This window comes from Typopeltis vanoorti, chromosome 22, assembly GCF_054136105.1.
Source record: "Typopeltis vanoorti isolate ZY-2024b chromosome 22, IOZ_Tvanoo_1.0, whole genome shotgun sequence".
In the NCBI taxonomy this organism is placed as follows: domain Eukaryota; kingdom Metazoa; phylum Arthropoda; class Arachnida; order Uropygi; family Thelyphonidae; genus Typopeltis; species Typopeltis vanoorti.
In genome coordinates this window covers 57,035,561-57,062,452 of record NC_143570.1, presented here as the reverse complement: position 1 = coordinate 57,062,452, position 26,892 = coordinate 57,035,561, and the positions used below count along the sequence as shown (strand labels likewise).

The 26,892-nt window shown below is 36.1% G+C and overlaps 2 protein-coding genes across 8 annotated transcripts in view; one reads left to right on the top strand and one right to left on the bottom strand.

The window, feature by feature from the left end:
* Positions 1–3,052, bottom strand: part of LOC150094433 (uncharacterized) — a 35,508-nt gene extending 32,456 nt beyond the window's left edge. The window contains exon 1 of the mRNA XM_090412404.1: positions 1,748–3,052. Within this exon, the coding sequence (XP_090268530.1) occupies positions 1,748–2,262 (515 nt within the window). The 5' untranslated portion in view covers positions 2,263–3,052. The remainder of the gene's footprint in view (positions 1–1,747) is intronic.
* LOC150094432 (protein alan shepard-like) overlaps positions 1–26,892 on the top strand; it is a 725,446-nt gene that overhangs the window by 301,946 nt on the left and 396,608 nt on the right. For all 7 annotated transcript variants that reach the window (XM_090411869.1, XM_090411870.1, XM_090411873.1 and 4 more), the window contains 2 exons: positions 23,899–24,104; positions 24,223–24,281. In XM_090411869.1, coding sequence (XP_090267995.1) covers positions 23,899–24,104; positions 24,223–24,281 — 265 coding nt within the window. The remainder of the gene's footprint in view (positions 1–23,898; positions 24,105–24,222; positions 24,282–26,892) is intronic.

Genomic DNA, 26,892 nt, shown 5'->3' with positions numbered 1-26,892 from the left:
GGTAGCCAATGGTAGGCCGTATGTATGGCAGCAGGATTCGGCCCCTTGCCACACCTCTGGGAAAAGTCAAAAATGGTTGTCTGAAAATTTCTACGACTTCACCAGTCCAAATGTTTGGCCTCCAAACTCCCCAGACCTTAACCCCATGTATTATTTTGTATGGGGCGCAGTTGAAAAAGACACCAATCGCACTTCCAGTAATACAAAAGCCCAGTTAATGGATAAAATTAAAACAGTTTTTGCGGCCCTTCCCAGGGAGACTGTAGCATCAGCTTGTTCGAGGTTCCGAAGCAGAATTGAAGCTGTGATCGATGCTAATGGTGGTTATTTTGAGTAAATCTTGTTGATAGTATTGTAATTAACTCTGCCTGTAATGTTTTTTTGTCAATTCATTAAATTTAATAGATACAAAGAAGATTTTCTTTTTCCTTACGAAACTGTTAAATTTATCCCGAACACCCTGTATATATATAAAATCACGGGCGAATATTCAGGGTGCTCATTCACGGAATAACAATATCACCGATATTATATTTTAGTGTTTATTCCGTTAAGGACTTCCCTAATTGTTTCCTGGCTTCGCGTGATTCCTAAAATTAAACACAATATACTAATGCTTCATGAAGAGGACACTTTACAACGCGTAAACATTGCATCACATTCTCATTACTAGTCCGGGTCACAAATAAATAAAAATAAATACTCCTTTGAACAGACGTATGGATGGCCCTATCGAGTCAACTCCTAGCGTTCCAGTGATTTTAAACCGCCAAGAAGTTGAGGCAGGGTGAGTGCTGAGACAATAGCACATAGAAATCAGTGGCTGTGATTGGTTATTGTGTCAACCAATCCAATTGAACGTTGTCATTTGTCATGAGTTGCTATTTTTTATTGCTAATTCCTTTATTAGGACGGAATTGAAACAGGGAGATGACTTACTCGTTATACTTAATATAATTCACAAAAACGTATTAAGAGAAACTTTAAAATAAAACAAGAACAATAATATTAGATTATGGATATTTGACTATTTGGAGAAAATGCTTGCAAAAACTTCTGCTTTCGCATAATAGTAGCGTTCAGAAAAGTTAACTGCATTTGAAAATAAGAATTATAAATCAACCAGAAGACTAAAATGGGTAAAGGAATGTAAATGTAACCACAAAGGGGAAATGTGGTGAATTTACTATTGAAAAACAAAAATTACTGCTATTATCAAATGTATATGGCAACATTGACTACTGCAGAAAATAAAATTAACACTGGAATTTAAACACATTTTAAATAGATATACAGCCATCACTCGACTTACGTCGGGTTCCGTTCCATCCGACAGGACGTAAGTCGATACATTAAATCAACAGAGTTATAGGGTTAGGGACTTAACCGTAATAAGTATACTGTCATTTTAATTTTTTAACCTTATAAAACTGTACCGTTACTGCCACTACAAAACAGGAGAATAATCACTCAAATCTTTCTCCACAATCACATCTTCATTACTTTCCCTGTGAGAAAGACTAGGCTGCGGGTCTTCTGGTGTAACCTTTGATTTTATTTTGGATGAAAATATCCACTGTGCTTTGCTTATTCCTCTTCATCTTTTCATCATAAATTTGTTTATAGCAAACAAATGCATCATGTACTTACCTTTCCACTAATAAATAGCGTTCAACATTGGATCCATGTCTTCAGCCATTTTGAGAACATCGCTAACTACAAAGAACATTTTTGCAATACCACTCACTGTGAATTGTTTAACTGTCTCTTCTTGTTTCTCTTTTCCCTCTTCCTTTTCTCATTCTTTCTCTTCTGCAACACGTTGGTCAACTCTTCGGGGGAACTTTCTATGAGTTGAACTATATCGTCACCATTCACTTTGTTTGCTAGTCCCACTATTTCTTCACTCAATTTACAAAGGTCTTCATTTTTTTCAAAACTTTGAAAATCGTGCACAAACCTTTTTAATGTCTTTTTCCATATGCCACACATACATTGAAAGGTCACTTTATCCCATGCCACAGCAATATTTTTAACAGCTTGATAAATATTGAATGCTTTCCAGAATTGCATGAGAGTCTGATCATTTCCTTCATTGGCAGAAATGGCTTGTAAAAAAAATTCTCCATAGATAATAAGCCTTAAACACTGAAAGAACCCCCTGATCCATCGGTTGGAACAATGAAGTAATGTTTGGAGGAAGAAACATGACCTTGGTCTTGGGGTGAAGATCATCGATGTAAGGTGGATGACCTGGAGCATTATCAAGAATCAATGAATTTTACGTTTTCTTTCACAAAATAGCTTTCCATTTCACTCGTAACAGTTGATTAAGGCATCCTCAAACAATTTTTGAGCCATCCACAACTTCCTATTGTTCCTATAATGAACCGGAAGAGTATGCTTTCTAATGTTTTTGAAGGCACGTGGATTCTCACTGTGCCATATCACAAATGCTTTCAGTTTATATCCAGCCACATTATCCCATAACAGAATCATAATACGGTCTTTAAAAGCTTTGAAACCAGGCATACATTTTAGCTTTTGGTGAATGAATGTCCGCTCGGACATTTTTTTCCTTAAAAAAGAGGTCCCATCCATGCTGTGGCAAATAATTTTCTTCCGCTATGTTATTAAATAAATTCAATTAACTACGTTATTAATAAAATTATTTTATCCAATTTCTCCATAAACTCCTTGGCAGGCTTCTCATCGGCACTTGCAGATTCATCATACATTTTCATATTATACATTGCAAAACTGCTTGAATCTCGTGAATCAACCGGAAGAAGCGTTGAATTTGTAATCGGGCTCTGCTTTCTCCTTCAACATGTTGAAGTACTAAGGTGCATGCGCTTTTGGTTCAGGTTCTCTATCCATGCAGGTAGCTTTTCCATATCACCGATAAGACCTTGTCGTTGCTTCGTCATTATCCTCGATTTCATGGAAGCATATTCTTTCACAGCCTCTACGATTTTATCCCTACTGTATTTTTCAAAATGATCGTCACTGTAGAATGAAACCATCCAATGTCATATGTGCGGGAGGCTACATTTACGGGCTTGCCATCTTCATGTTGCTTTATAACTTGCAACTTCGTTTCGAGATCAATTGCTCGCCTTTCTTTTTTTCTGCGATTCTTCACTGGGTTTTTTTGATTGGCCTGTAAGGGCCATGTTGCACAAAATATCGCGAAATATTTAACGACAAACACAAATAACCTATTTCTAAAATACAAAATCAACACAGGAACTGTTGAAGACACGTACCGTTTGTCGACTGCCACGGGAGATTACCTCTGAGTGCGCTGTTGCCACTGCGCATGACGCATTGTTGCTAAATAGAAACCTTTTTACTTGACGCTCGCTTGTGTTTTGTTCGAAAGTATAGTCGAAAATGTTATTTATTCCTTTATGGCAGTGGTTCGCAAACTTTTTACCTCTGAGCCCCACCTGACAAGAGAAAACACTGTCTCTCCCCCCCTCCCCCGCCGGTTTTATTTATCGAAATAAAAGTCATACTAAGTTTGACGTTTCATTTTCAGTTTATTTTATGTTTTCTACATACTATTTAACAGTTTTTGACACAAAATAATTAAAGTATCATAATATTAGGACTACAATAAAAATTAGTTTTACATTTGCAATTAACCAAAATATGTATTGAAATGAGACGATATTTAACTAACAATTAATTAATTCTTCTCTGTAAAAATAATCAAACATTTAAATGTCAAAGTCTAATGTGATGGATGGGCCTGCTTTTGAGAACAAAGTTTATCAAACGTGGTGTAATATCAGAAATGGCCACTCTAAGTTCTTTAGCAATATTTAATCTCGAACGATACTTCATACTGCCAAGGCAGAAAAGCCTTTTTGGCACACGCGTTTTATAAGTGCTAGTGAAGAAAATAAATGTTAGTTATTTTGAAATTCATGATCATTAAAACCTTTATCATCAAAAGTTTTTCTTTCTGTATTTTTATTTGTTGTTATTTTTAAAACTGATTTAGGGCAGTTTTAATTTTTATCTGTAGGAAAGTATGCCCCTCCCCCCCTTTCAAGCTATTCGCGCCCCACAATTTGAGAACCACTGCTTTATGGGATCACGGACGTAAGTCGAGGGATGACTGTATATACAGAACAGTCATTAGACTTAGCACTATAGGTCCTAATACAGTAGTAGTAGAGCGAAAACCAGGAGCATAATAGACCAAGAGTATGTGGGAGGGGGATATATAGAAATATTCGAAAATAAAATCTTTAGAAAAACATAACATAGCTAGAGTGGAGAAGAGACTACGTAACTGTATAAATCCTCCTACTAATTTACCGAATTAAAGTTTAGTTTAATTCCACGTGTCCAAACCTGAAATGGTTTGGACACGTGGAAATTATGGTTAAACAAGCAAGATGAGATCGAATAGAGGGCGATCTATATGGAGACTGGACGATAACATCCAAAATAGACTTGGCTGAGATCGGAATCCTGAATTTTACTGGAAAAGAGTGGAAGGTGATGGCATTTGCGGCAAAGAATCTCATATTCCGTGGCTCGCATGATTCCTTTTCCTCCCTCCTTTTTCTTAAAATCGGTCATTAGCGCAATTAACAGATATACTAGTCTTGGTCATAGTCAATTTTGCCTTAATTCAAAACAGTTAATCCTTTTCAGTTTTACTCAAAATGTTTCAGATTAAAGCATTTCGCCTTGAACACATTTCTTGCAGTAATTCGTAATGGCATTCCCATAGATGACTTGACTACTGGTAAAAGTATTTTCCTTCTCCTCTTCGGATAAATATTTATTAACAATTAAGGGTCGATAGAGCCCAATGAAGCCCGAAGGAAGAAATTTAAAAATTGGTAAAATTTCGGAAGATGGGAAAAACAAAAAAAAATTCGTTATGATTAGTCTTTATGTAAATGTGTAATCAATAAATTATTTAATTTTTAATATTGTTTAATAGCATATGTTCCCGATACCTAATTATCTTAAATTAGGGACTGCACAAAAATGATGCTATTTGTCCTCCCTTTTTTGCTACTGTCGGGACGGATTAACATGTACGTTCTTTGAAATTGTGGAAATTACCTTAATATTTTAAGTGTTTAAAACTGGTTCTCCAGAAAAACGTCGCCCTGGTTTAAATGTATTTTCTTTCAGAATAAACTGTAAACGGTGATTTTGATAATATAGTAAATTTACACGTGTATATTTTAACAGTAATTAATCAAAAAAACGAGGTGGCTCCCATACACAGAAAAGCATACTTAGTACTACGGAAAATGCCAGCACGACTTGTTAAAACATGGGAGGTCATGCTTTAGTAATTCGGTTACATTTTATAGGGGTGACTAGTATATTGGATGGGGAAGATGCATATACAGTGATTTATTTGGATTTTGCTAAAGCATTTGATTGAATACCCCATGATAAACTACTGTTAAAACTAGTCAAGGTGGAATTGGATAGTTATTTCGTAGCTTAGTTGAAAGGCTGGTTGACTAATAGGGGCCAATGAGTTCTATGTAGAGGTGCAGTTTCCTAAAATAGGAAGCTGACTGGTACGCTGCTACATGGTTCTCTTCTGGAACCGCTGCTGTTTAACTTATATATCAATGATATAAGTTCATGGTGTGAAAGAAGATATTCAGTTGTTTGCTGATGATGCTAAATTAGGAAGAGTAATGTCAGGAAATTCTGATGTATTGTTGTTATAAGAGGATTTGAATAGGTTGGTCTTTGGGCTCAAGAATGAGGGATGTCATTTCAATATTGCTAAGTGTAAAGTTATGCACTTTGGGCAGGAATCGAAGTATACCACATTGGAGGAACTTTGCTTCATTAGGTGGAGGCGACAAGGGATCTCGGCATCTTGGTTGGTAGGTAGGTACCCAAAAATCGCTAGTATAATGCGAAAACGTTGACATGTAAGAATGAGGAGGTGATAGTTCCACTCTATAAGGTGCTAATTAGGCTGCATATGTATTTCTGTGCACAGATCTGGTCACCTGGCTATATTGGTGATAGGGAACCATTGGAGAGAGTGCACAGGAGAATAACTAAGTATGAGAACAGGTTGAGGGAATGTCTTCAGAGCTTGGTGGATAGAAAGAGGAGTGATATGAATGAGATAGGGTCATGTGACTAAAGATTTTTTGTTTGGCGTGTGGTGAGTGCTCCAACATTCAATACGTTCAAAGCAAGTTATTGTATTATGTGAGTATTTGGACGCCATGGATGCATGTAAGTAAAACTAATAAACTTAATTTGTGCATAAATCGTTCCTATCCGCAGTTATTTTCACCCTTCCCCCTTAATCAGGCGTGAAAGGCGTAACATAGTAGTCATATTTGAAGTAGGGAAAATATCGCACTTTTTTTTTTTTTCCTGAAAATTATAAACGCTTCCAATATACTAAATTGCGGAAAATAATCTATGATTGTGACCTCACTCTGTGTGTTATGTTATACTATATATTAACTCGGCTGCAGTATTTTATATTTGACCCCCCGCTTTATGTAAAATGGAAGCATATACAGTATGCCACATCCTCGTAGGAAGTTTTGCTTGATCTTTTTTTACTTTTACGTTTTACATGAGTTTTATTACTTGAACAGTCACGAGAAAAAGAATGCTGCATGCCATGCATATTTCCTAATTTGTAATGAATTTAAGATAAGTTCGCGTATTTACGATACGTATTTTTGTATGATGAAGAAAATTTTAACGAAAAATAATCATTTTGGCCTTTCTGGCAGACATTTTCACACTTGCCTTTTTATTATTTTTTAAGCTATAAGTGGAAGAACATAGAAATCATAATTTGCAGCTCGCATTTAGCACCATGTGTGAGTAAAATCTTGCTTTTAGGATGTTTTTCGTAAATGCACAATGTGATTTGTGCATTGCAATTATTTCCTGAAGTACCGTGGCTTCGATGGTGAATTTTTACGTAGTTCCCGAGAACGTTTCATTTCTCCGCAGGTCTTGAATTCTCGTGCCAGGCTACTTTCCGCACGGATTTTGTTGCCGTAGGCTATACATTCCACGCTCGGAGCGCGCAGTGTGGTTGGGTAGGGAAGTGGTTAATATACCTCCTTCAGCGGTTCAACGGACTCACTCATTCTACTGCATGTGACCTTCACTCTTTTATGACATATATCATATTTTCTCTTTTTCAGTATTTTTACTAGGCAGTATTTCTGATTCATCATACAAGTGCTATGATACACAGAAGTACGCTTTTGATGAAATACGAAACTGAAGAATAAATTAAGCGCAACATTATAAGCTTTTTCCAGTACAGTATTTTCAAGTGTTTTAACCTGAATACACCCCCCTGAAGAGTTGTCCACTGTGTTATATAGTATAATTACTTAAATAATCACAGTGCTTATGTGAGGACAAACCTGATTTTACAGCCAAGCAAGGGCAGATATCTCATTTTCAAATCCCACCTAAAAATAATAAGAAGAAAATTAAAATAATAATAAGTAAAACTAAGTATTTAACTTGAAAATATCTCTGAGAGTTATTTAACGTATTTTGTGGTATGGTTACTTAAAATAATCAGAGCACTTAGGTGAGGACAAACATGATATCACCGAGCTCCATCTTCAAATCCACCTCAAAAAAAGTATAAATTAAACTGAGTATTTTTATAAATATTATGTTTACTCTAAAAGGTGAATTAAAGTAAATATATATATAAATTTTATAAAGGTGGATTGAAAAAAAGCAGTCTCTTTTGAATTTTGAGGAAAATTTTTCAGTATTAGAATTTTATGTTTTATTTGAATTTTGTTATTTTGAAATGTAACTTTATTTGAAACAGGGACAATATGCAGATTTTTTTATTCCCACACATGAGAAGTCATATGACTTATAACACAACAGTTAAGGTGAAAGAAGGAATCTATTAAAAAGTTATTGGAAAAGTTGTGGTTGCATTAATTGAGGAATGCTGTTCCAAAGAACAGAGGTTGATGGAAAAAAGGAAGAAGATTGAATAGCCTACAAATCAAAGCTTGTAAGGCAGGGTGTTGCATTCCATTAGCTCTGCCACATACTATAAGTAAATAATAAAATTAAGTTTTATTTAAAATACTTGAGGCTACAACATTTGCTCCCAGGTAGGTGTGAAGGATCTGTACATAACTTTATACACACACAATTAAATTGCTCAATGGCTAAACTTTTTTCATTTTAGTTTTTAAAATTTTGTTTATAATTTTTTTTATTGTAAGAATAGAATGGCAGTAAGCATTATGATACATTCACTTTTCATATCTGAAGGTGTTTGTATATTTGGATAAATTTTGATGTAACTACTCCTCAGTAAAATATATACTTCAGATTGAAAAATTTTAGCTGTGGATCTTGTTTGTGAAATTCTACTTTATGCCAGGGTTGAAAAACATAAGGAGCAACTGTTATTAATTAAGCTACTAAGCAAAAATACTAGTGTGAATTGCATATTTCTTGTTTTCAGCTTGATTTATTTGTATCAAGCAAATGGTAATTGTGAAAATATTTATAAGTTTGGAATTGAATATTTTTTGTATCAAATTTTGATTTCATTTTGTTACATTATATTGAGTTGAAGATCCTTATGTTACTTAACATAATTAACAGCTGTTTAATCATTCATCAGTCCTCTATTATTTAGGTATCCATAAAGTTTACAAATAACTATTTCTTTGCAACTAATCTAATCTGAAAGATTAGATTTATACAATTAGATCACAAAATTTGGTCTAATTGCACTTTTATATATTCTGTCATTTTTTTTTTTATGACTTTGGTTCCCTTGACAAGCCTTGAGGCTTGTTAATTTGTTGAGCACACACTGATAAGCACTATTCACTTTGCTAATCATGCTGACAAAAAAACATAAACTTTTTAACAATAAAAAAATTAAAAAAAATATTCATCTACAACTAAATCCTGCCTTCCTGTCTGTATTTCAGCATAGGCTTAGCTGCAACTTCAAAAGTTGCATGCTCCTTGTCTGAACATTGTTATAGTCTGAAAGTTTATTTTTCACTTGGTTAAACTATAATAAATTTAGTTTAATCCTTTATCCAAGTGTGAGCAAACAAAGTTTGCACCTGAAAATATCTTCAGGACTGGGGTAAGGTAGTACAACACCAACCAAGTGAAAAATAAACTTTCAACATCTTTCTCTAAATCCAGAGTAATTTAATAAAAAGATGGCACACCTTTTGGCAACTCCTATAAGTAAAGATGACCTCGCCATTGCTTCTGCCTGGTATCTCCACTTCTGGGTCTGGCTCCCATTGAAGAGACCTCAATAAAGGTCGAAACTAGTCTGGGTAGTGGCCCTTCGCTTAATGCATAACATTATACATATCCGCAAAGAGATGTGTTTTGCATTATGGGAGATACTGAGATAGGAGTGATGTTAGCTTGGTCCACCTTGCGACGTTGCCCGGTGTTGTACTACCTTACTCCAGTCCTGAAGATATTTTCAGGCGCAAGCTTTGTTTGCTCACACTTGGATAAAGGATTAAACTAAATTTATTATTGTTATATTATATAACAATAGAATATAACATTAATGTTTAATTTTATTTTATTAAAAATGGAAACAGTAAATTGCAGAAATTATACTGAGTTTTTAATTAATGTTTCAATATAAGAATATACTTATGTGAATAACTTGGTCGGTAAACGTCCTTCTGCTGTAAAATATTGAAAAAAAAAATAAAACTTAGAGAGAGAGAAGGTAGGGAAAAAAGTTCATTTATAGAATGAGTTCATTCTTGATCATTGCAAAGATGCGTCAGTGCTGAAATATGAGCCTTATGATATTTTGCCTTACAACCTACTTAAGTGATGATTTTCAATTATGACCATTGTTCACTATATGATGGTTTAATAACATGATGCTGCTGTGGATCAAGTGATGTGCAGTGTTTGTCGATTCACTTTGCTTACAGTGACATTGCTCACTGCATTTTTCTGTGATTTGCTGTGAATTATAATTGTCCCATTAATAATGGCAGATAAAAATCAGGGTAAGGGTAATGTTGTATCCAGTGTAAAGAAGAAACTTTTAAAGCATTGCATTAAATTCTAAAATTAAAATTATTGAATTTAGTGACATTGGTGTATTAAACGCTGAGATAGGCTATAGGTTAAACTCACCTTGCACAACTGTTGTTACAGTTGTTAAAATTTATAATATGGGAATTTGATTTGTTTATATCTTTACTTCTCAAAAAAAAACCATGCAGCATTTCATTGTTTTACAGTTGACCCCCGCCTCCTCCTGAAATGCTTCTAGAATGTGTGGAATAATTGTTGCTTCTTTATTTTAACAGTCATGTTTTAGCCAGTATTTGGCCATACAGTAACTCTGATTCATTCCCATAGGAAGAGATACTGGTCTGTTATATTGATTAAATTAATTTAGTGTTATAGTCATCACTATTGAAGGCAGATTCCAACTGACTGGAGTTCACTTTGCATTCCTTATCGTTCAGTAGCTCCAACTAGTTGCCTGTGAACATCTTGGAAAAAGTGATTAACTCTCCTCTTTAAGGGTTTCTAGACAGTAATAACAAGTGACTTAGCTGGTCTGTAGCTCTGTCTCCTTTAATTCCAGTGTGGATTGACATCCAACACAGATGAACACCCAGCAGTCACTAGATCTGATGAAAGGGCTGTTGAATCTAAAGAACATCAGATAGGAGTGGTATACCAGATTTTTCAAAGTCTGTAGAACTTAATGAATTAGTGTATATAATATAGATATGATAAAATATCTACTGATTGAAAAATTTGAATTGAATTGATTGATTGAATCATTAAATAACGAGACTGGTTGCAAAAATGTGGTTTATTATTACAATTGTACAACGTGATTGTTATTTCCTTCAACATACTCCCCTCCTCTATCTATACACCGTTGCATACAGATTTTCCATTGTTGGAAGCAGTGCTGCAAGTCATCAGGTGTTATCTGCTTCAGTAGTGCTGTCATTTTCTCCTTTACCTCATCCACTGACTGAAATTGGGTGCCCCCTCAATGCAAATTTCAACTTTGGAAAAAGGTGAAAGTCACATGGAACTAAGTCCGGCAAGTAAGGTGGATGGTCCAACACTGGGATCTTCTTATCAGCCAGGTACCACTTTACAGACAGTGCACTGTGGACTGGAGACTGATGAAGAATCCAAGCATTGTCTCCTCACTTGTTCTCTCAGCTTGGCCAGAACCTCAAGGTAATAATGTCGGTTAACTGTCTGACCCTCTTGTACCCATTCAACCATTACCACACCATTGATATATATATATATATATATATATATATATATATATATATATATAAAACAAACAATCAGCCTTGCCTTCAGTTTTGACTTGCTCATTTTTGCTTTTTTCATTCTCAGTGATGTGAGAGTTTTCCAGTGCATCGATTGTCTCTTTATTTCTGGATTATACTGGAAAATCTGACCAAGTCCGGCTCCTCTGCCAGCCATTCTGTGATGTCAGTGCAAATTTGTTTCTGGATGTCTTTCTGCTCCTGACACAAGTTTTTGGGAACCATTTTGGTGCAGACTTTGTTCATTGTTAATTGCTCATGCAAAATTTGTTGTACAGTCTCCTTATCAATGTGCACCATGTCTGTATCATATGAATGCTTAATCGGCGATCGTTGTGGATAATTTCATTAATTTTCAAAACATTTTGTTCGGTTGCTGCCATGACAGGGCAACCCAGTCATTCGTCATCTTCAACACTTTCTTGACTTTCAGCAAAGCGTTTGTGTCATTCAAACTGCACGTGACATTACATTATCACTGTACACCTCTTACAACAGTTTCAAACACTTGGTCGGTGATTTCTTCAATTTCAGAATGAATTTGAGATTAATACACTGCTCGAGTATAACGTTAGGCATTATTCTGGCAAAGTGACTTCACATGTTTCTTTTATAACTGCCTACAGACTAACTACAAGCGACAGTGAACAATACTTATCTCAACTGCTTCTAGAACCTTCAAGGTCATTCACGACGCAAGCACATCCTGCTGTTACGAGTACACGATTCACAGCACACGTCGTTATTTAAAGCCACACCTTGTAGTACTAATTCATTAAAACATAATGTTACATAACCTTTTTTTTTACATGACTTAACTTTGGAACTTAGTCTGGTTTCTGAAAACACCATTTAACTGCTGCTGTCTTCCCAGACAACATTATGTTTAATATCCATATTATATACACCAGTTCATTAAGTTCTATACAGGCTTTGAGAAATCTGATATACCATTCACATGTTTTTTGATTCAACATCTTTCATCAGATCCAGTGACTGCTGGTTTATCTGTGTTGGATGCCAGTCCACACTGGGCTAAAGGAGACATCAGCGCTAAGTCACTTGAAATATCATCTGTTTGTCCGCTATGATGAGTTTAGGTAGATAATTAGAAAAATTATTATCCCAATGGCAGACATAATGGAATAGACACCACCACTGACAAACTTTACTAGCTTAAGCTAAAATGAAACTGTCAGCCGGTCTGTGAAGGGTCCACAGAGAGGAAATTGTTCTTGATCTTTTCTACGTAGGTCATACTCATGTCAAATACTCATTCCTACTGGAGTGATGATTCTCATGTGAGAATTGTTCATCCGTTATAAATCGCATTTTAAAATTTCTATAATCTAAATACAGGAATACCTTGTATAGCCCGGTTTTGAACAACGCGGGTTTTGGTCTATCGCGGTTTTTATTATTACACTCATCATTATTACACTAACATTGTCAACACTGGCTGGCGACTCCTGGGCGCAGCAAGTGACAGTCGAGGGCCACGTTTATGCAGTAGTTATTCGATTGGCTCTCACGTAGACACGTTCTTTCCAAACCGCATTTTATTATTTATGTTAATATTAGTATTTAATATTTTTTTATTATTTAAGTATGAGTGAAAAGAGTCAAAACAAAGAAGACACTGTGGAGTAACAAAAAAACGCAAGTGAAGAAAACATTAGAGAAGAAACGTGAAATTATAAAATGTCACGAGAATGGCGCTTCGTTTGCTAAAATAGCATGTGAGAATTCAATGAATGAGTCATCTATATGAACAGTTATTCAGAGCAAAGAAAAGAAAACAACATGGAATGAGCACTGCTTCTTATGTGTCAAAAGTGATCACGAGAAATCGATCTTCTACAATGGAAAATATGGAATGCCTTCTAATGATCTGGATTGAAGATTGTAATCAGAAAAAGATTCCTTTGAGTGAAATGATAATCCAGGCAAATGCAACAAGTCTATATGACAAAATAAAAGAAAATGGCGAAAATGAAGGAGGTACAACCAGTGAAACTTTTATAGCCAGTCGCGAGTAGTTCTACAATTTTAAAAAGCGTACGGGACTCCATAACGTAAGAATCCAAGGTGAAAGCGCAAGTGCTGACACTAAAACTGCAAAATTATTTCTCAATAAATTGAAGGAGCTTATTGAGAAGGAAGGCTACACAGATGATCAAATTTATAATGCTGAAGATACTGGTTTGTTCTAGAAAAGAATGCCATCACGCACATCACAGAAGGAAAAAACACAAGCTGGGTATAAAGTGTCAAAAGACCAATTGACACTTTTACTAGGAGGTAATGCATCAGGTGATTTAAAATTGCAGCCACTGTTAGTGTACAAATCGGAAAACCCAAGAGCTCTTAAGGGCTTTACAAACAACAATGTACCTGTTCATTGGCGTTCGGATAAAAAAGCGTGGGTGACTCATTCAATTTTCGAAGACTGTTTTAAAACTTGTTTTTGCCCTGAAGTCAAAAGTATTGTAAAAAGAATGATATTCCTTCAAAATGTTTCTTTTATTAGACAATGCACCAGGCCATCCACCTCTATTGACTGACTTAGATGAAAATATCAAGATTCATTTTTTCCCTCCAAACACAACATCAGTTCTGCAGCCGATGAATCAAGGCGTTATCTCCACTTTCAAGGCTTACTATTTAAGATGAACTTTTGCTCAAGCTATTAAGGCTGCAGCAGAAGAAGATTCTTGGACTTTAAATGAATGTTGGAAGAAATTTAACATAAAAGATGCCATTCAAAATATTTATGAATCTTGGCAAGAGGTGACTCAAAGCAACATGAGAGCTGTATGGCATAATATCTTGCCACCTTGTTCAAAGGACTTTGTTGCCTTTGCAACACAGAAAGAGGAAATCTCAACAGAAATTGTGCAGATGGGCAAAGATCTTGGTTTTACAAGTTTAGATTGTAACATTGTGAACGAATGTATTGATTCTCATTCAAATGATTTGGATGATGAAACCCTTTTGGAGTTGGAACAACAATGAGCCTATGAAGCAGAAGAAAATGAAGATGACCCCACTGATGTTGTGGTTGAAGAAATTTCCTTTGCTGACCTTTCAACTTTTGTGAGAAAAGTCAACGAAGCTTCCGACTTTCTCATAAATGCCAACCCAAATTTGGAAAGAAGCATTAAAGTGAGACACAGTCTCAATAATGCTATCAAATGCTGCAGAGATCTAGTACTTGAAGAGACAAAGAAGACAAGGATGGTTTAACGAACACTAAAAGACTACTTTAGTAAAAAGTAAATTACTGTATGCTAAAATTGAAGCAATATTTGTTTTGTTTTCTACAACTTTTATATCAGTTTAAAAGGATTTTATTTGTTATTTAGTTAACAAAAATAACATTTTTTTTTTTCCATTTTTAAACATTTTTGTTATCCTAAATTTTTGTAATAAACAAATTAAATTGAAAACCTTTATAAATAGACCTCAAACAATGCAGTTTTGCATACCGCAGACTCTTCTTGAAACCAATTAACCGTGCTATACAAGGTATTCCTCTATATATGAAAATAAATCTGCTAATGCTTTTTATTCTCTATAGGGAGTGTGGTGAGGCTAATTTAGCCCTATCTAACTTTTGGAGCCTGAGGAGTAAATTTAGTCTGCTAAGGCCAACTATTACTGATTTGGTTACTTAAGGGGATAATTTACGTCGCCAAAAAAAAAAAGCCTCTTGGCTCTTTATTGTGATTTGGTTACTGTTAGATTAATTATAAATGGCATCTGGCGAAAAAGCAGACATGCATAACCACACAGCACACCTGATCACAATATAGTATATTGTCATCTGAAATACCATAGGTTTTGTGGTCGATTTTCTTCAGTTTATGGGATGAAAAACCTGAGTCTCTGGGAGAGAAAACCCGCCTATTAATGCTTGAGATTAAGTGCCTCGAGAAGGGTTCGGAGAATGACTTTCTGGGCTGCTTATCACTATGTTTATATAGATTTAGACTTGATGTTGGAGGTTTAATGGATTTTTTACAACACTCAAAAAGAATTAAAATAGAATTTAATACTTCCTATATTTCGTCCTAGTCACTAGGACATCTACGGGGATTACAAAAACAATTAATGTAACATGCACACAAAAACTTACAATACTAAGCCCAACCACATGGGTGACACTAGAGTCCTATCTAGGTGGAGCGCCCTCTAAGGGCGGTAGTAGGTGGCCTGGAATGTAAGGTGGGACCTCTGGTGATGAGTGTTTCCCAAATCTTCGGAAGCTTAATGCAACCGTATTTGTTAAGATTTGGTTGGTTTCTGAGAGCTGCTGTTGCTTCTAAGAAAAGTCTCTCTTTCTTGAATTTGCTGTGGTGGAGCATGGTGGTTTTCTTCCATGATACTCTGTGGGTGGTGTCCAAAACATGGTCAGCCAAGCCTGAATGGCCATAGTTGTGTTTAACGATGTACGACTTGTGTTTCTCCAGGCAGATGGATGCTGATCTGCCTGTCTGTCCAAAGTACGCAAGCTTACAGGAACAGGGTACTTTGTAAACTCTAGGCAGAGAGAGAGAGGAGGGAGCTGATCTTTCGTAGAATGGATAAGGGTAGCAAGTTTGCAGTAGAGCTTATATGCTGTGTGTAGGTTATACTTTTTTAGTATCTTGGCTATTTTTTCCGAAGTGCCTCGGATGTAGGGTATGGTGATGGCATTTTTAAAATCTTGTTGACGAGAGGGACGGGGAATGGGGGAGGAATTGATTATTTTTTTGATACTGTGTTCGCTGTAGCCATTGGAGAGGAAAGTTCTGTGTATGTGGTTAAGCTCAGTAGTTAGGGCGGTTCCACTGGAACAAAGATTGTTGGCTCTCTTGGTAAGGGTTTTAATGATACCATATTGTTATGAGGGGTGGTGGTGGGAGAGTTTGTGAATGTATCTGCCTGTGTGTGTGTGGGTTTTCTGTATACAGTGAAGGCAAGTGTATCATTAGGCAGGCGCGTGACTAAGGTGTCTAGGAAGGGTAAACAATTGTTCTTTTCCTTTTCCATAGTAAACTGGATTCTTGGATGTAGGCTATTGAGATGACCGAGGAAGGAGTCTAACGTGTCTGGGCCATGAGGCCAAATAGAGAACAGATCATCTACATATCTTAGCCAGATAGAAGGTTTGAGTGGGGCTGAGTCTATGGCTCGTTTTTCGAAATCTCCCATATAGAAATTGGCAAGGGGGGGGGGGTGAGAGGGGGGAACCCATGGCGGGTCCCTCTATCTGCTTGTAGATTTTGTTATTCCAAGAGAAATACCCAGAGTTGATGGCAAAGGAAAAGAGATCTAAGATGTCAGAGGGGAAAACGTTTTCTAAGAGAGACAGAGTGTCAGTTAAGGGAATATTGGTAAACAATGTCAGAGGGGAAAACGTTTTCTAAGAGAGATAAAGTGTCAGTTAAGGGAATATTGGTAAACAATGTTTGTTTACCAATATTCCCTTAACTGACACTCTATCTCTCTTAGAAAACGTTTTCCCCTCTGACATCTTAGATCTCTTTTCCTTTGCCATCAACTCTGGGTATTTCTCTTGGAATAACAAAATCTACAAGCAGATAGAGTGAACCGCCATGGGTACCCCCCTCTCACCCCCCCCCCTTGCCAATTTCTATATGGAAGATTTTGAAAAACGAGCCATAGACTCAGCCCCACTCAAACCTTCTATCTGGCTAAGATATATAGATGATGTGTTCTCTATTTGGCCTCATGGCCCAGACACGTTAGACTCCTTCCTCGGTCATCTCAATAGCCTACATCCAAGAATCCAGTTTACTATGGAAAAGGAAAAGAACAATTGTTTACCCTTCCTTAGACACCTTAGTCACGCGCCTGCCTAATGATACACTTGCCTTCACTGTATACAGAAAACCCACACACACAGGCAGATACATTCACAAACTCTCCCACCACCACTCCTCACAACAATATGGTATCATTAAAACCCTTACCAAGAGAGCCCACAATCTTTGTTCCAGTGGAACCACCCTCACTACTGAGCTTAACCACATACACAGAACTTTCCTCTCCAATGGCTACAGCGAACACAGTATCAAAAAAATAATCAATTCCTCCCCCATTCCCCATCCCTCTCGTCAACAAGATTTTAAAAATGCCATCACCATACCCTACATCCGTGGCACATCTGAAAAAATAGCCAAGATACTAAAACAGTACAATCTACACACAGCATATAAGCCCCACCGCAAACTGGCTACCCTTATCCGTTCTACGAAAGATCAGCTCCCTCCTCTCTCTCTGCCTGGAGTTTACAAAGTACCCTGTTCCTGTAAGCTGGCGTACTTTGGACAGACAGGCAGATCAGCATCCATCCGTCTAGAGGAACACAAGTCTTACATCTTCAAACACAACTATGGCCATTCAGGCTTGGCTGACCATGTTTTGGACACCACCCACAGAGTATCATGGAAGAAAACCACCATGCTCCACCACAGCAAATTCAAGAAAGAGAGACTTTTCTTAGAAGCAACAGCAGCTCTCAGAAACCAACCAAATCTTAACAAATACGGTTGCATTAAGCTTCCGAAGATTTGGCAAACACTCATCACCAGAGGTTCCACCTAGATAGGACTCTAGTGTCACCCACTTGGTTGGGCTTAGTATTGTAAGTTTTTGTGTGCATGTTACATTAATTGTTTTTGTAATCCACGTAGATGTCCTAATGACTAGGACGAAATATAGGAAGTATTAAATTCTATTTTAATTCTTTTTGAGTGTTGTAAAAAATCCATCAAACCTCCAACATAATGTCCTCACAGCAGTTAAGCCTCTACACAAGAAAAAAAGATTTAGACTTGAAAAATATATTCTTGATTGTACTTGTTCATGACAGGTGAAAATTCATAGTTAATGAGTAAAAAAATCACAAGAAGAGTTTCATTGTCACTTTTATGTAATGTTCATTCTTTTTCATGTTTTGTTATAAACAGCTTTTATGTTTACCTTATTTATCATATCTAGTGGATAATGCCAGTTATTACAATTTTTTTTTTTTTTTTTGGTAATTTTGTTGTAATGGATCATGATTAATGATAGGATAGGATATGCACACAATATTTTATCTTTAGAAAGTTGAAGATGTAGAAAGTTTTTTACCTCGAATGTAATATACATTAAAGATACCAAGAAATTTTATACTTGGTCTTCCTTTTCCCAAGTAAGCAAAACAAAGTTTTGCACATGAAATGTATTCACGTCAACTTTTTTTCTCTCATCCTGAGATTTTTATTAAGAAGGTCAATCACTTTTTGTCTACTTGTATATGAGATATATATGACTTCTGCATCACTTCAACCTTGGTATCACTCCCAGGTCTGGCTCTCAGAGGAGACCTCAATAAAGGTCGAAATCGGTCTGGGTAGTGACCCTTCCTGTTATGCATTGCATTATAGACGCCTGAAAGAGCGTGTGCTTTGCATTATGGAATACATAGTAAGGCAAGCGATATGACGTCATTAGCCTCTATATACAAGTAGCATAGATGTGAATAATTTCACGTGCAAAACTTTGTTTTGCTTACTTGGGAAAAAGATTAAAACCAAGCATCAAATTTCTTGGTATCTTTAACATATATATATATATATATATATATATATAAAGTAATTCAAGACATAACTGCAAAAATAGTACCATTAATAAAAAATGAAATAATAAATGATCTTGTATCACTTATAAAATTGATGAATTTCTTCTTCACAGACATTAGTGTGTATTATATTATTAATAATACACACTAATATATACACTGCTTGGAAAGAAATCAATGGACACCATATAGTGACTAACAAACAATCATGGTGCCCACATTAGTAAGATGTTAAACCTCCTTTTGCTGGATGACTGCAGCAATCCTACAGGGCATGCTTTCCACAAGCATACTATAGTGATCAGTGGAAATTTTGGATTGTTCTTCCTGTATGCACGTAATGAGATCCTGGATTGTTGTGGGACACATCCATTGACCTTACCTGATACTCCAGTTCGTCCCACAGATGTTCAGTACGGTTTGAGATCTGGGCTTCGTGGAGGCCAGAGGCCAGTCAAGTAGTGACATTCATGCAGTGGTGTGTTGGTAAATTTTTAACAACTGGCTCGCTTTATGAAAAATTTGATTCTTCACAAAGTTCTATTGTATCTTCAGATGTCTTTGTTTCTGCTTCTTCAAATTTTGTCCTTTTAATGTTTAAGAAGTTTCGTTCTGTTTCATTTTTTCCACTAACGGCTATCTGCTTTTTCGACCTCTTAAAATTATTGTAATTCTTAAAAGAAAAAACCGAAATAAAAACATATATTAAAGAAAATTTTCCTATATTACCTACAACTTACTTATTATCAAATGAAATCCTGAACAAAAAAAATGTAATACTAATATTGCCACTCGTAGTCGATCAGATGACCAGAGACTGTAGCCGTCGCGACAAATTTTTGTATTTATTGATAGTGCAACAATGTTGCAAGTTCTTGGAAGTTCACCGAAAAATAAGGCATTATTGTTTATTCAAATACCCAGTTCGGGAGTTTTGATAACATGTTTGTGTTAGTAAATAAAATTGTTTCCAAGTTCCCGTTCGTTAATTGAGTTTGTGTTTTGGGAATTCTCCTTTATGCATTTACTTTTGATAATAATAATAATATATGTAAGTGTTTATTATACAATTTCAAAATATTTACGAGAAAAAGTATATAGCACCATTCATCATCTATCCTTTCATAAAGAATTTTAATAACCGGCTCGCCCGACTTAAAAACATTAACAACCGACTCGCTAAATTCAAAAAATTTTAACAACCGGCTCGCACAAGCCGGTCCCAACACACCACTGGGAATGTCACCAAGCCACATTACAGCAGCACCCTTATGACACGGTGCATTGTTTTACTGAAAGAGACAATGGTTCTGTAGAAACTCCCAGAATGTCAGATTCCACCTCGGAGTCAATGTTTGTGGCACCATGAACAGAGGTCCGAAGCCAAATCAGTAGATACTGGACCATACCATCACACTGCCACTTCTAATTTTCATAGTTGGGGTTATGAGCTCTTACCAGAGTGCATAACGCCCACTATGAAACGTTCACTGGGCATCCTCCACAGCCATCATCTGCTCATTAGAGGGTATAATGCGATTCATCACTCCATAACACAGTTTTCCAACCTTCCATGTCTCACTGTATATGCTCTTTGCACTACTGAAGATGATGCTTCAAGCTGACCTGGTTGGCCAAGTGGTTAGCTCTCTAGTCAAAAGGCTGCAGGTTCGCATCCTGCCATGGGCATGAATGTTTGTGATTGTCTGCAAAAATACTAATGGTGGCGGTAGATGGCATTAGTGTAGATGATGAAGGTAGTTGCAGTTGGTGGAGACGGAGAGTTGTAGAGTAGGTCCCCACCTTCGACGAGTCTTTATCTCCCGGGAGGTGTTATGTAATACTAATAATGTGGGGGCTTACATATAGTGGTCCTACCATGGAAACCCATGTTGTAAGCCTGGGTTCTGAGTGTTTTTATGCAGATTCATGTTCCATTCAATATCTAGAACTCTACAATTGACAAATGGTGGTTTTTACTTACTATCCTTTGTAGCACTCTACAAAGTTTGTATGTAATGGGTCATCCGCTGTGGGTAGCACTTGCAGTTGAGTCCCTGAACTTCAAGTATGATATCTCTGATTGATTGCCCAAATTGTCAATAATTTGCCAAAGAGATAAACTTGCAGGATTACATCCTATCACAATGCCTTTTTCAAACTAAATCAGTTCCTTTCTAAAGCCATTTTGCCCGGACACAGTTGCACTGACCTGTGAGCGTCATATTTCTCCAATTTATACCGGCTGCACACACACAGCTTGTTACATGGCATGATGCTCCTTGCCCATGAAGGGTGGTGGTGGGGGGGGGGGTTTCCTTTGACTTCTTTCCAAGCAGTGTAAGTAGTTAACATATCTACCTCACCACTGGTAGTTATGCTGTGTAAAAATTTGCCATAGCATTAACAAAAAAACGTTATGAATTGAGATCTGGTGTTAAACATGACTGATTTGTGAGGCTGTGGTAGAATATACCCAGGTTGACTTACTAGTGAGATATATAGTCTGACTAGTGAGAGGAACAGCACAAAGTTTTGAAGTGTTGTTCATAACAAATTCTATATATCATAAAACTTCAACTAGTTTTACAAATATATATATATATATACACTTTTAAATATTGCCATAGTGCATAATAACCATCAGTATTTATAGACCTATAAACATTTAACTAGTAACAGAAACATTTATGGCACTATATCAAACATATTAGTTGTTTGTAAATTAAGAAACTTGATCATTTTATGTATATAATCATCCCAAGCTGTTCTAAAAATTTATTAAATTTCTTAATTCTAACTACCTTCCTCCATATCTCATGCAAATAATGCATTTCTAAGAGTATTGCTACATTAAGGACTTAAATCCTTGTACAATGTGCATTAATTGGCATAAACATATATGCTTAATTTCAACTTGAGAATCGAAATATCAAGTTATATAATTTAACATTATCTCCATTACACTGTTTTAATTTTCTTCCAGTTTGAACAAAATAATTCTTTATGTATCATAACTATTTTTATTCAGGACAACTGCTTTCTTTAAAACTTTGAAATTTGCTCCCTTTTTTTTTTTTTTTTCTATGATAACTCTACCTGCTATTCCACTCAAAAATAAGAGTCCATACAAGAATGTGACCACTGCTATTCAGTTTGTATATTGTATATGATCTCCCTCAGATCATTTCCTTTATTATCTGAGTGGGAGAAATATTCGTTTGCTTAGTGATGATGCACACAGTTAGGTAGAGCAATAGTTAATATAAATTGCAAAAGGGCACATTGCGAAAGTAGCTAAATCAGCTCATCAACTCACTTGGTTGTTGAAAAATACCTTAACGAGCAGAGATAAGCAAGTTATTGTACCTCTGTACCGAGCCTTGATAAGACCTCATCTTGACGACTGTGCCCAGATTTGGTCACCTCGGTTCCTTCTTGATGGGGAGGAGGTGGAGAGGATCCAGAGGCGAGTGACTAAGATGATAGCAGGTCTATGGAATGAACCATATGAGAACAGGTTGAAGATTTGTGGGTTCAGAAACTGGTTGATAGGTGGAAAACGGGAGATATGATTGAGACATTCAAATTGCTAAAAGGATTCTATAAGATTAATTCAGAGGATATTTTTGAGATAGGACTGGTGATGGGAGAACTAGGGGACACCTATGGAAGCTGGGAAAGAGTGTGGTTAGCAGTGGTGTTAGAGCTGGGTTCTTTACTTTTAGAGTGGTAAATGAGTGGAATAAGCTGCCAGAGTCTGTTGTGGGCCTCCCTCGATGAGTCTAAGGACTCCCTGGAGTAGCCCGAAAATAATGATAATAAAAATGAAAAAATCTTGCAGGATGATTTAAAGAGACTGGCAGCATGGGGAAAGGAGAATGATTGCCATTTTAATGGTACAAAATTGTGAGGTTGTGCATTCCGGGATGAACAGATTGCAAGATGTGTGCTACATTGATGGAACTATATTTCAGGATAGTGAGGAAGCTAGGGATTTGAGGGTGTTGGATATGGAATTAATGTTCAGAGGGTATATTATAAAAGTGGCTATCCTCATACATAAAAAAGCTCATACAATCACCTACTTATTGAAGAACACCCTGACAGGCAGAAAGATGAGGTTATTATACCTCTTAGTAAGAATTTAATACATCCATCTGGACAACTGCAGAGATCTAATAACCTGGGAAGATGAGAAAAGGAATCAGAGGCAATTGACCGAAATGGTGGTAGGGCTCTGGAATGCTCCTTGTTGAGGATAGCCTTCAGACTTGCAGTTACACAAATTGGTTGATAGGCATGGTTTTTATAAATTGATACAAGAGAAAATTTTCAGTACATCAGTTGGGAAGGAACTAGAGTTCATCCCTGGAAATCGTGGAAGAGTATAGTTAGGAAGGGTGTGAGGACTATTTTTTTTTTTTTGCTTGTAGAATAGTGATTGTGTTTACTAAGTTGCCATAGTCTGATATAGGTGCCTTTTCAGTGAATAAGTTCAAAGAGAACCATGAGCTAAACATTTCATTAAGGTCCTAAACATAAATGTTTAGAACCCTCTTTGGCTAGTGTTGACTTGGTTGAATTGCCAGTAATCAAATACATATGGATGCAAATTCTGCATTATACTTCTGATATGTGAATGAAAATATATAGAAAACCATATAATCACATTTTCTATTTGTTTAAATAAAAATAAGTAGGAAATGCCTAATGATGCTGAATTTTCAATTTCTTTTTTTGTTATTTTGTTTTATAGAGACATAATAATAAGAGATATGTTAATTTTCTTTTTTGACACATTTTGAAAGGCTTGTTTTTTTTTGGGAAGTGATTGAAGTAACTGTGAGTGGTGTAGAAAATTAAGAATAATTATTTTTTTTACAAGAGTTCCATTTGTTGTTTTTTTAGGCTTATGCCAGTACTAGAGTTTTAGCTGCTTCCCCTCCTGTATCCAGTCCCAACACTACTGGTTCTGGCTCACATTCTCTATCTGGTTCAAGTAGTGCTGGTGGAAGCAGCTCATCTGGAACAGAGCAGCTTAGCAAAACAAATCTATATATTCGTGGCCTCACACAGAATACAACAGATAAAGATCTTCTGAACATGTGTGCCCCGTAAGTATAATAGTGATTTAGAATATTTCAAAAGAAAAAAGTATCTTTTGTTTAAAAAAAAAAAAAAAAAAAAACATTATGTTTAACATAATTCTCTTGTATATTTATTTTTTAACAGCTATGGACAAATTATATCCACAAAAGCAATACTGGACAAAAATACAAATAAATGTAAAGGTAGGAATTCTTGCTTGTTGTGAAGATTTGATTTATTCTGATTTCATTTGCACTTAGAATGTTTAAATTAAATTGCAAGTTGTTGTTTATGCACTCATGTCTTTATTAATAATTTTATCAATTATCTGCATCAGAGGGTGCAGAACGTGTAGCACACTTAGCTGTATGCTGGTTATGAATAATATGAAGTAAACAGTCACAATATCAGCTCCCAGCATTTCTTTGTTGTATTTCTATTTTGGTTCTCACAACTTGAATACATTCAAGAAGCTTAAAATTAGTTGTAATAAAATGTTGAAGTTTGATTATTCACAGTCCTGCTTCAAACTATAAAAATTAGAGGAACAAAACAAATATATTATTTATCAAGTTGCTAATGTTTGCTGGATATCAGAACATAAATATACAGTAATAAATTTAGTTTAATCCTTTATCCAAGTGTGTGCATTATCTCCCATAATGCAAAACACATCTCCTTGCAGATATGTATAATGTTATGCATTAAGGGAAGGGCCACTACCCAGACTAGTTTCGACCTTTATTGAGGTCTCTTCAGTGGGAGCCAGGCCCAAGTGGAGATACCAGGCAGAAGCATTAGCAAGGTCATCTCCTCCTATAGGAGCTGCCAAAATATTTATATTCAAAATAAAATATATTTATTTTCAAAATAAATATACAGTCTGTCAAAAAATGTACATCTGTGGACTTTATTCGAAGTTGGATCGAATTATGGTAGTAATGTGTAGTATGATGTTCTCTTAAAAGATGTTGCTACTCACATCAGCATGTGACCAGTAGGATAGTCAAACAAAAGTTCCTCCAACGACAATCGTGCCTCAGCACAATTGTCGTTCGAGGAACACAACACCATTTTAAAGTGGTATTTCAAATTTGAGAATGTTGTTGAAGTTCAATGACAATGGCGGCATGAGTTTGCAACATGCCTGACAATTGCATGATGAGTTTGAGACTCGTGGTACTGTGTGTAATGTGCACAAGGGAAGATCCGGGAGGCCTAGCACAGTAACAAGTTCTGTTTCCTTGGCTATGCTGTTGAAACAGTTTACATGCTCACTACAGAAGTCTACCACAATGTGCATGTGAGACAGGAGTTAGCAGTGTAAGCATACACTGCATTCTTAAAGCAGCTAAATAGAAAGTTTCCATCCCAAGATTATTGCATGCAATGAATAAAGACGATCCAAATTGAAGAATGCAGTATTGTGGTTGGTTTCAACACATGGTAGATGAGGAGTTTGTGAGGAAGATGGTTTGGTGAAGTCTGATGAAGCACAGTTTAAGCTTAATGGAACAGTGAATCGGCATGATTGTTTTTACTGGGTTCAAGAAAATCCAAGCGTTCAAATGGACAGTGCAGTCAATTTACCAGGGCTCAATGTCTGGTGTGGATTGTCATCTAGGGGTTTAATAGGACCATTCTTCTTTGAAGGTACTGTTACTGGTCAAGTGTATACCTAGGCATGCTATGCACATCCATTTTACCTGCCATTCATGCACTTTATGGGAATGATCAATTTCTCTTCCAACAAGATGGCGCACCACCAAGACCTTGATGAGAGTTTGCAGAGACAATGGATAGGACGAAGAGGTGCAGTTAAGTTTCCTCTATACGTTCTCTTGATTTAACACCTTTGGACTTCTACCTATAGGGGACTCTAAAGGATGTAGCGTATCGTAGAAAACCAGCTATACTGGTGGCCCTTCGGAAAGAAACTACATGTAGAGCAATCCCACTGGGCACTTTGGCCAGTGTTGCCCAATCAGTAGTTCTCCTTAATAATAAGTGTCTGGACGCTACTAGTAACCACTTTGAGCACCTCGTGTAATTGTAGAAGTCAAAAGTAACTTGTATTCTTCCCTTGATGTTTGTATAAATTTAGTATTACAAATTTTATACAGGTTTTCATTTTGCTGAGGTGTGTATACATTTTTTGAAGGACTCTGCATATAATAATCAACCATTTATTTGACCATATCAAGAAGGCAGTTTGCCCCTATGATAATTGAAGTCCAATAAGCAGATTCAGTTGACATGCAAGGATCATTTATTTGAAGGTCGGATAAATGGTAAGATTACAGTATTTATTATGAAACACAGAGCTTTATAATTAGGTGGAGGCAGAAATAATTCAAATTACAATTGTTGTGTGTGTGAGATACTAGGAAATATTGTCCTCGTATCTCACTAACTAAGATTCGATAAAAGCAAGTGGCATCTATATCTCCAAAGCTGCAGCAACAAAAGAATTTGAAAAAGTTGGTCAAAAATTCAAAGCAACAGTCAGCAACAAAAGGTTCTAACTTCATCTGCAACAGGATTGTGTGGTGTGAATTTTTGTCATTTACCTAAAGAATCAGTCAGCTCCTTCAGTCAGTCAAAATTTGCTCTGTTATGCTTTTTCAGATATTGTTAAGTATGGAATATGAGATTTACAACTTACCTCCATTATTGACTAACAATTTTGTGGCTTCTACCCACAACACCAAAGGTTTCTTCTAAACCTATAGTACTTTTGTACCTTTATGGGAAAAGGATTTTATTTTTATTTATTATAATTATTGTGTAGTTTTATTTATTTATTTTTTAATG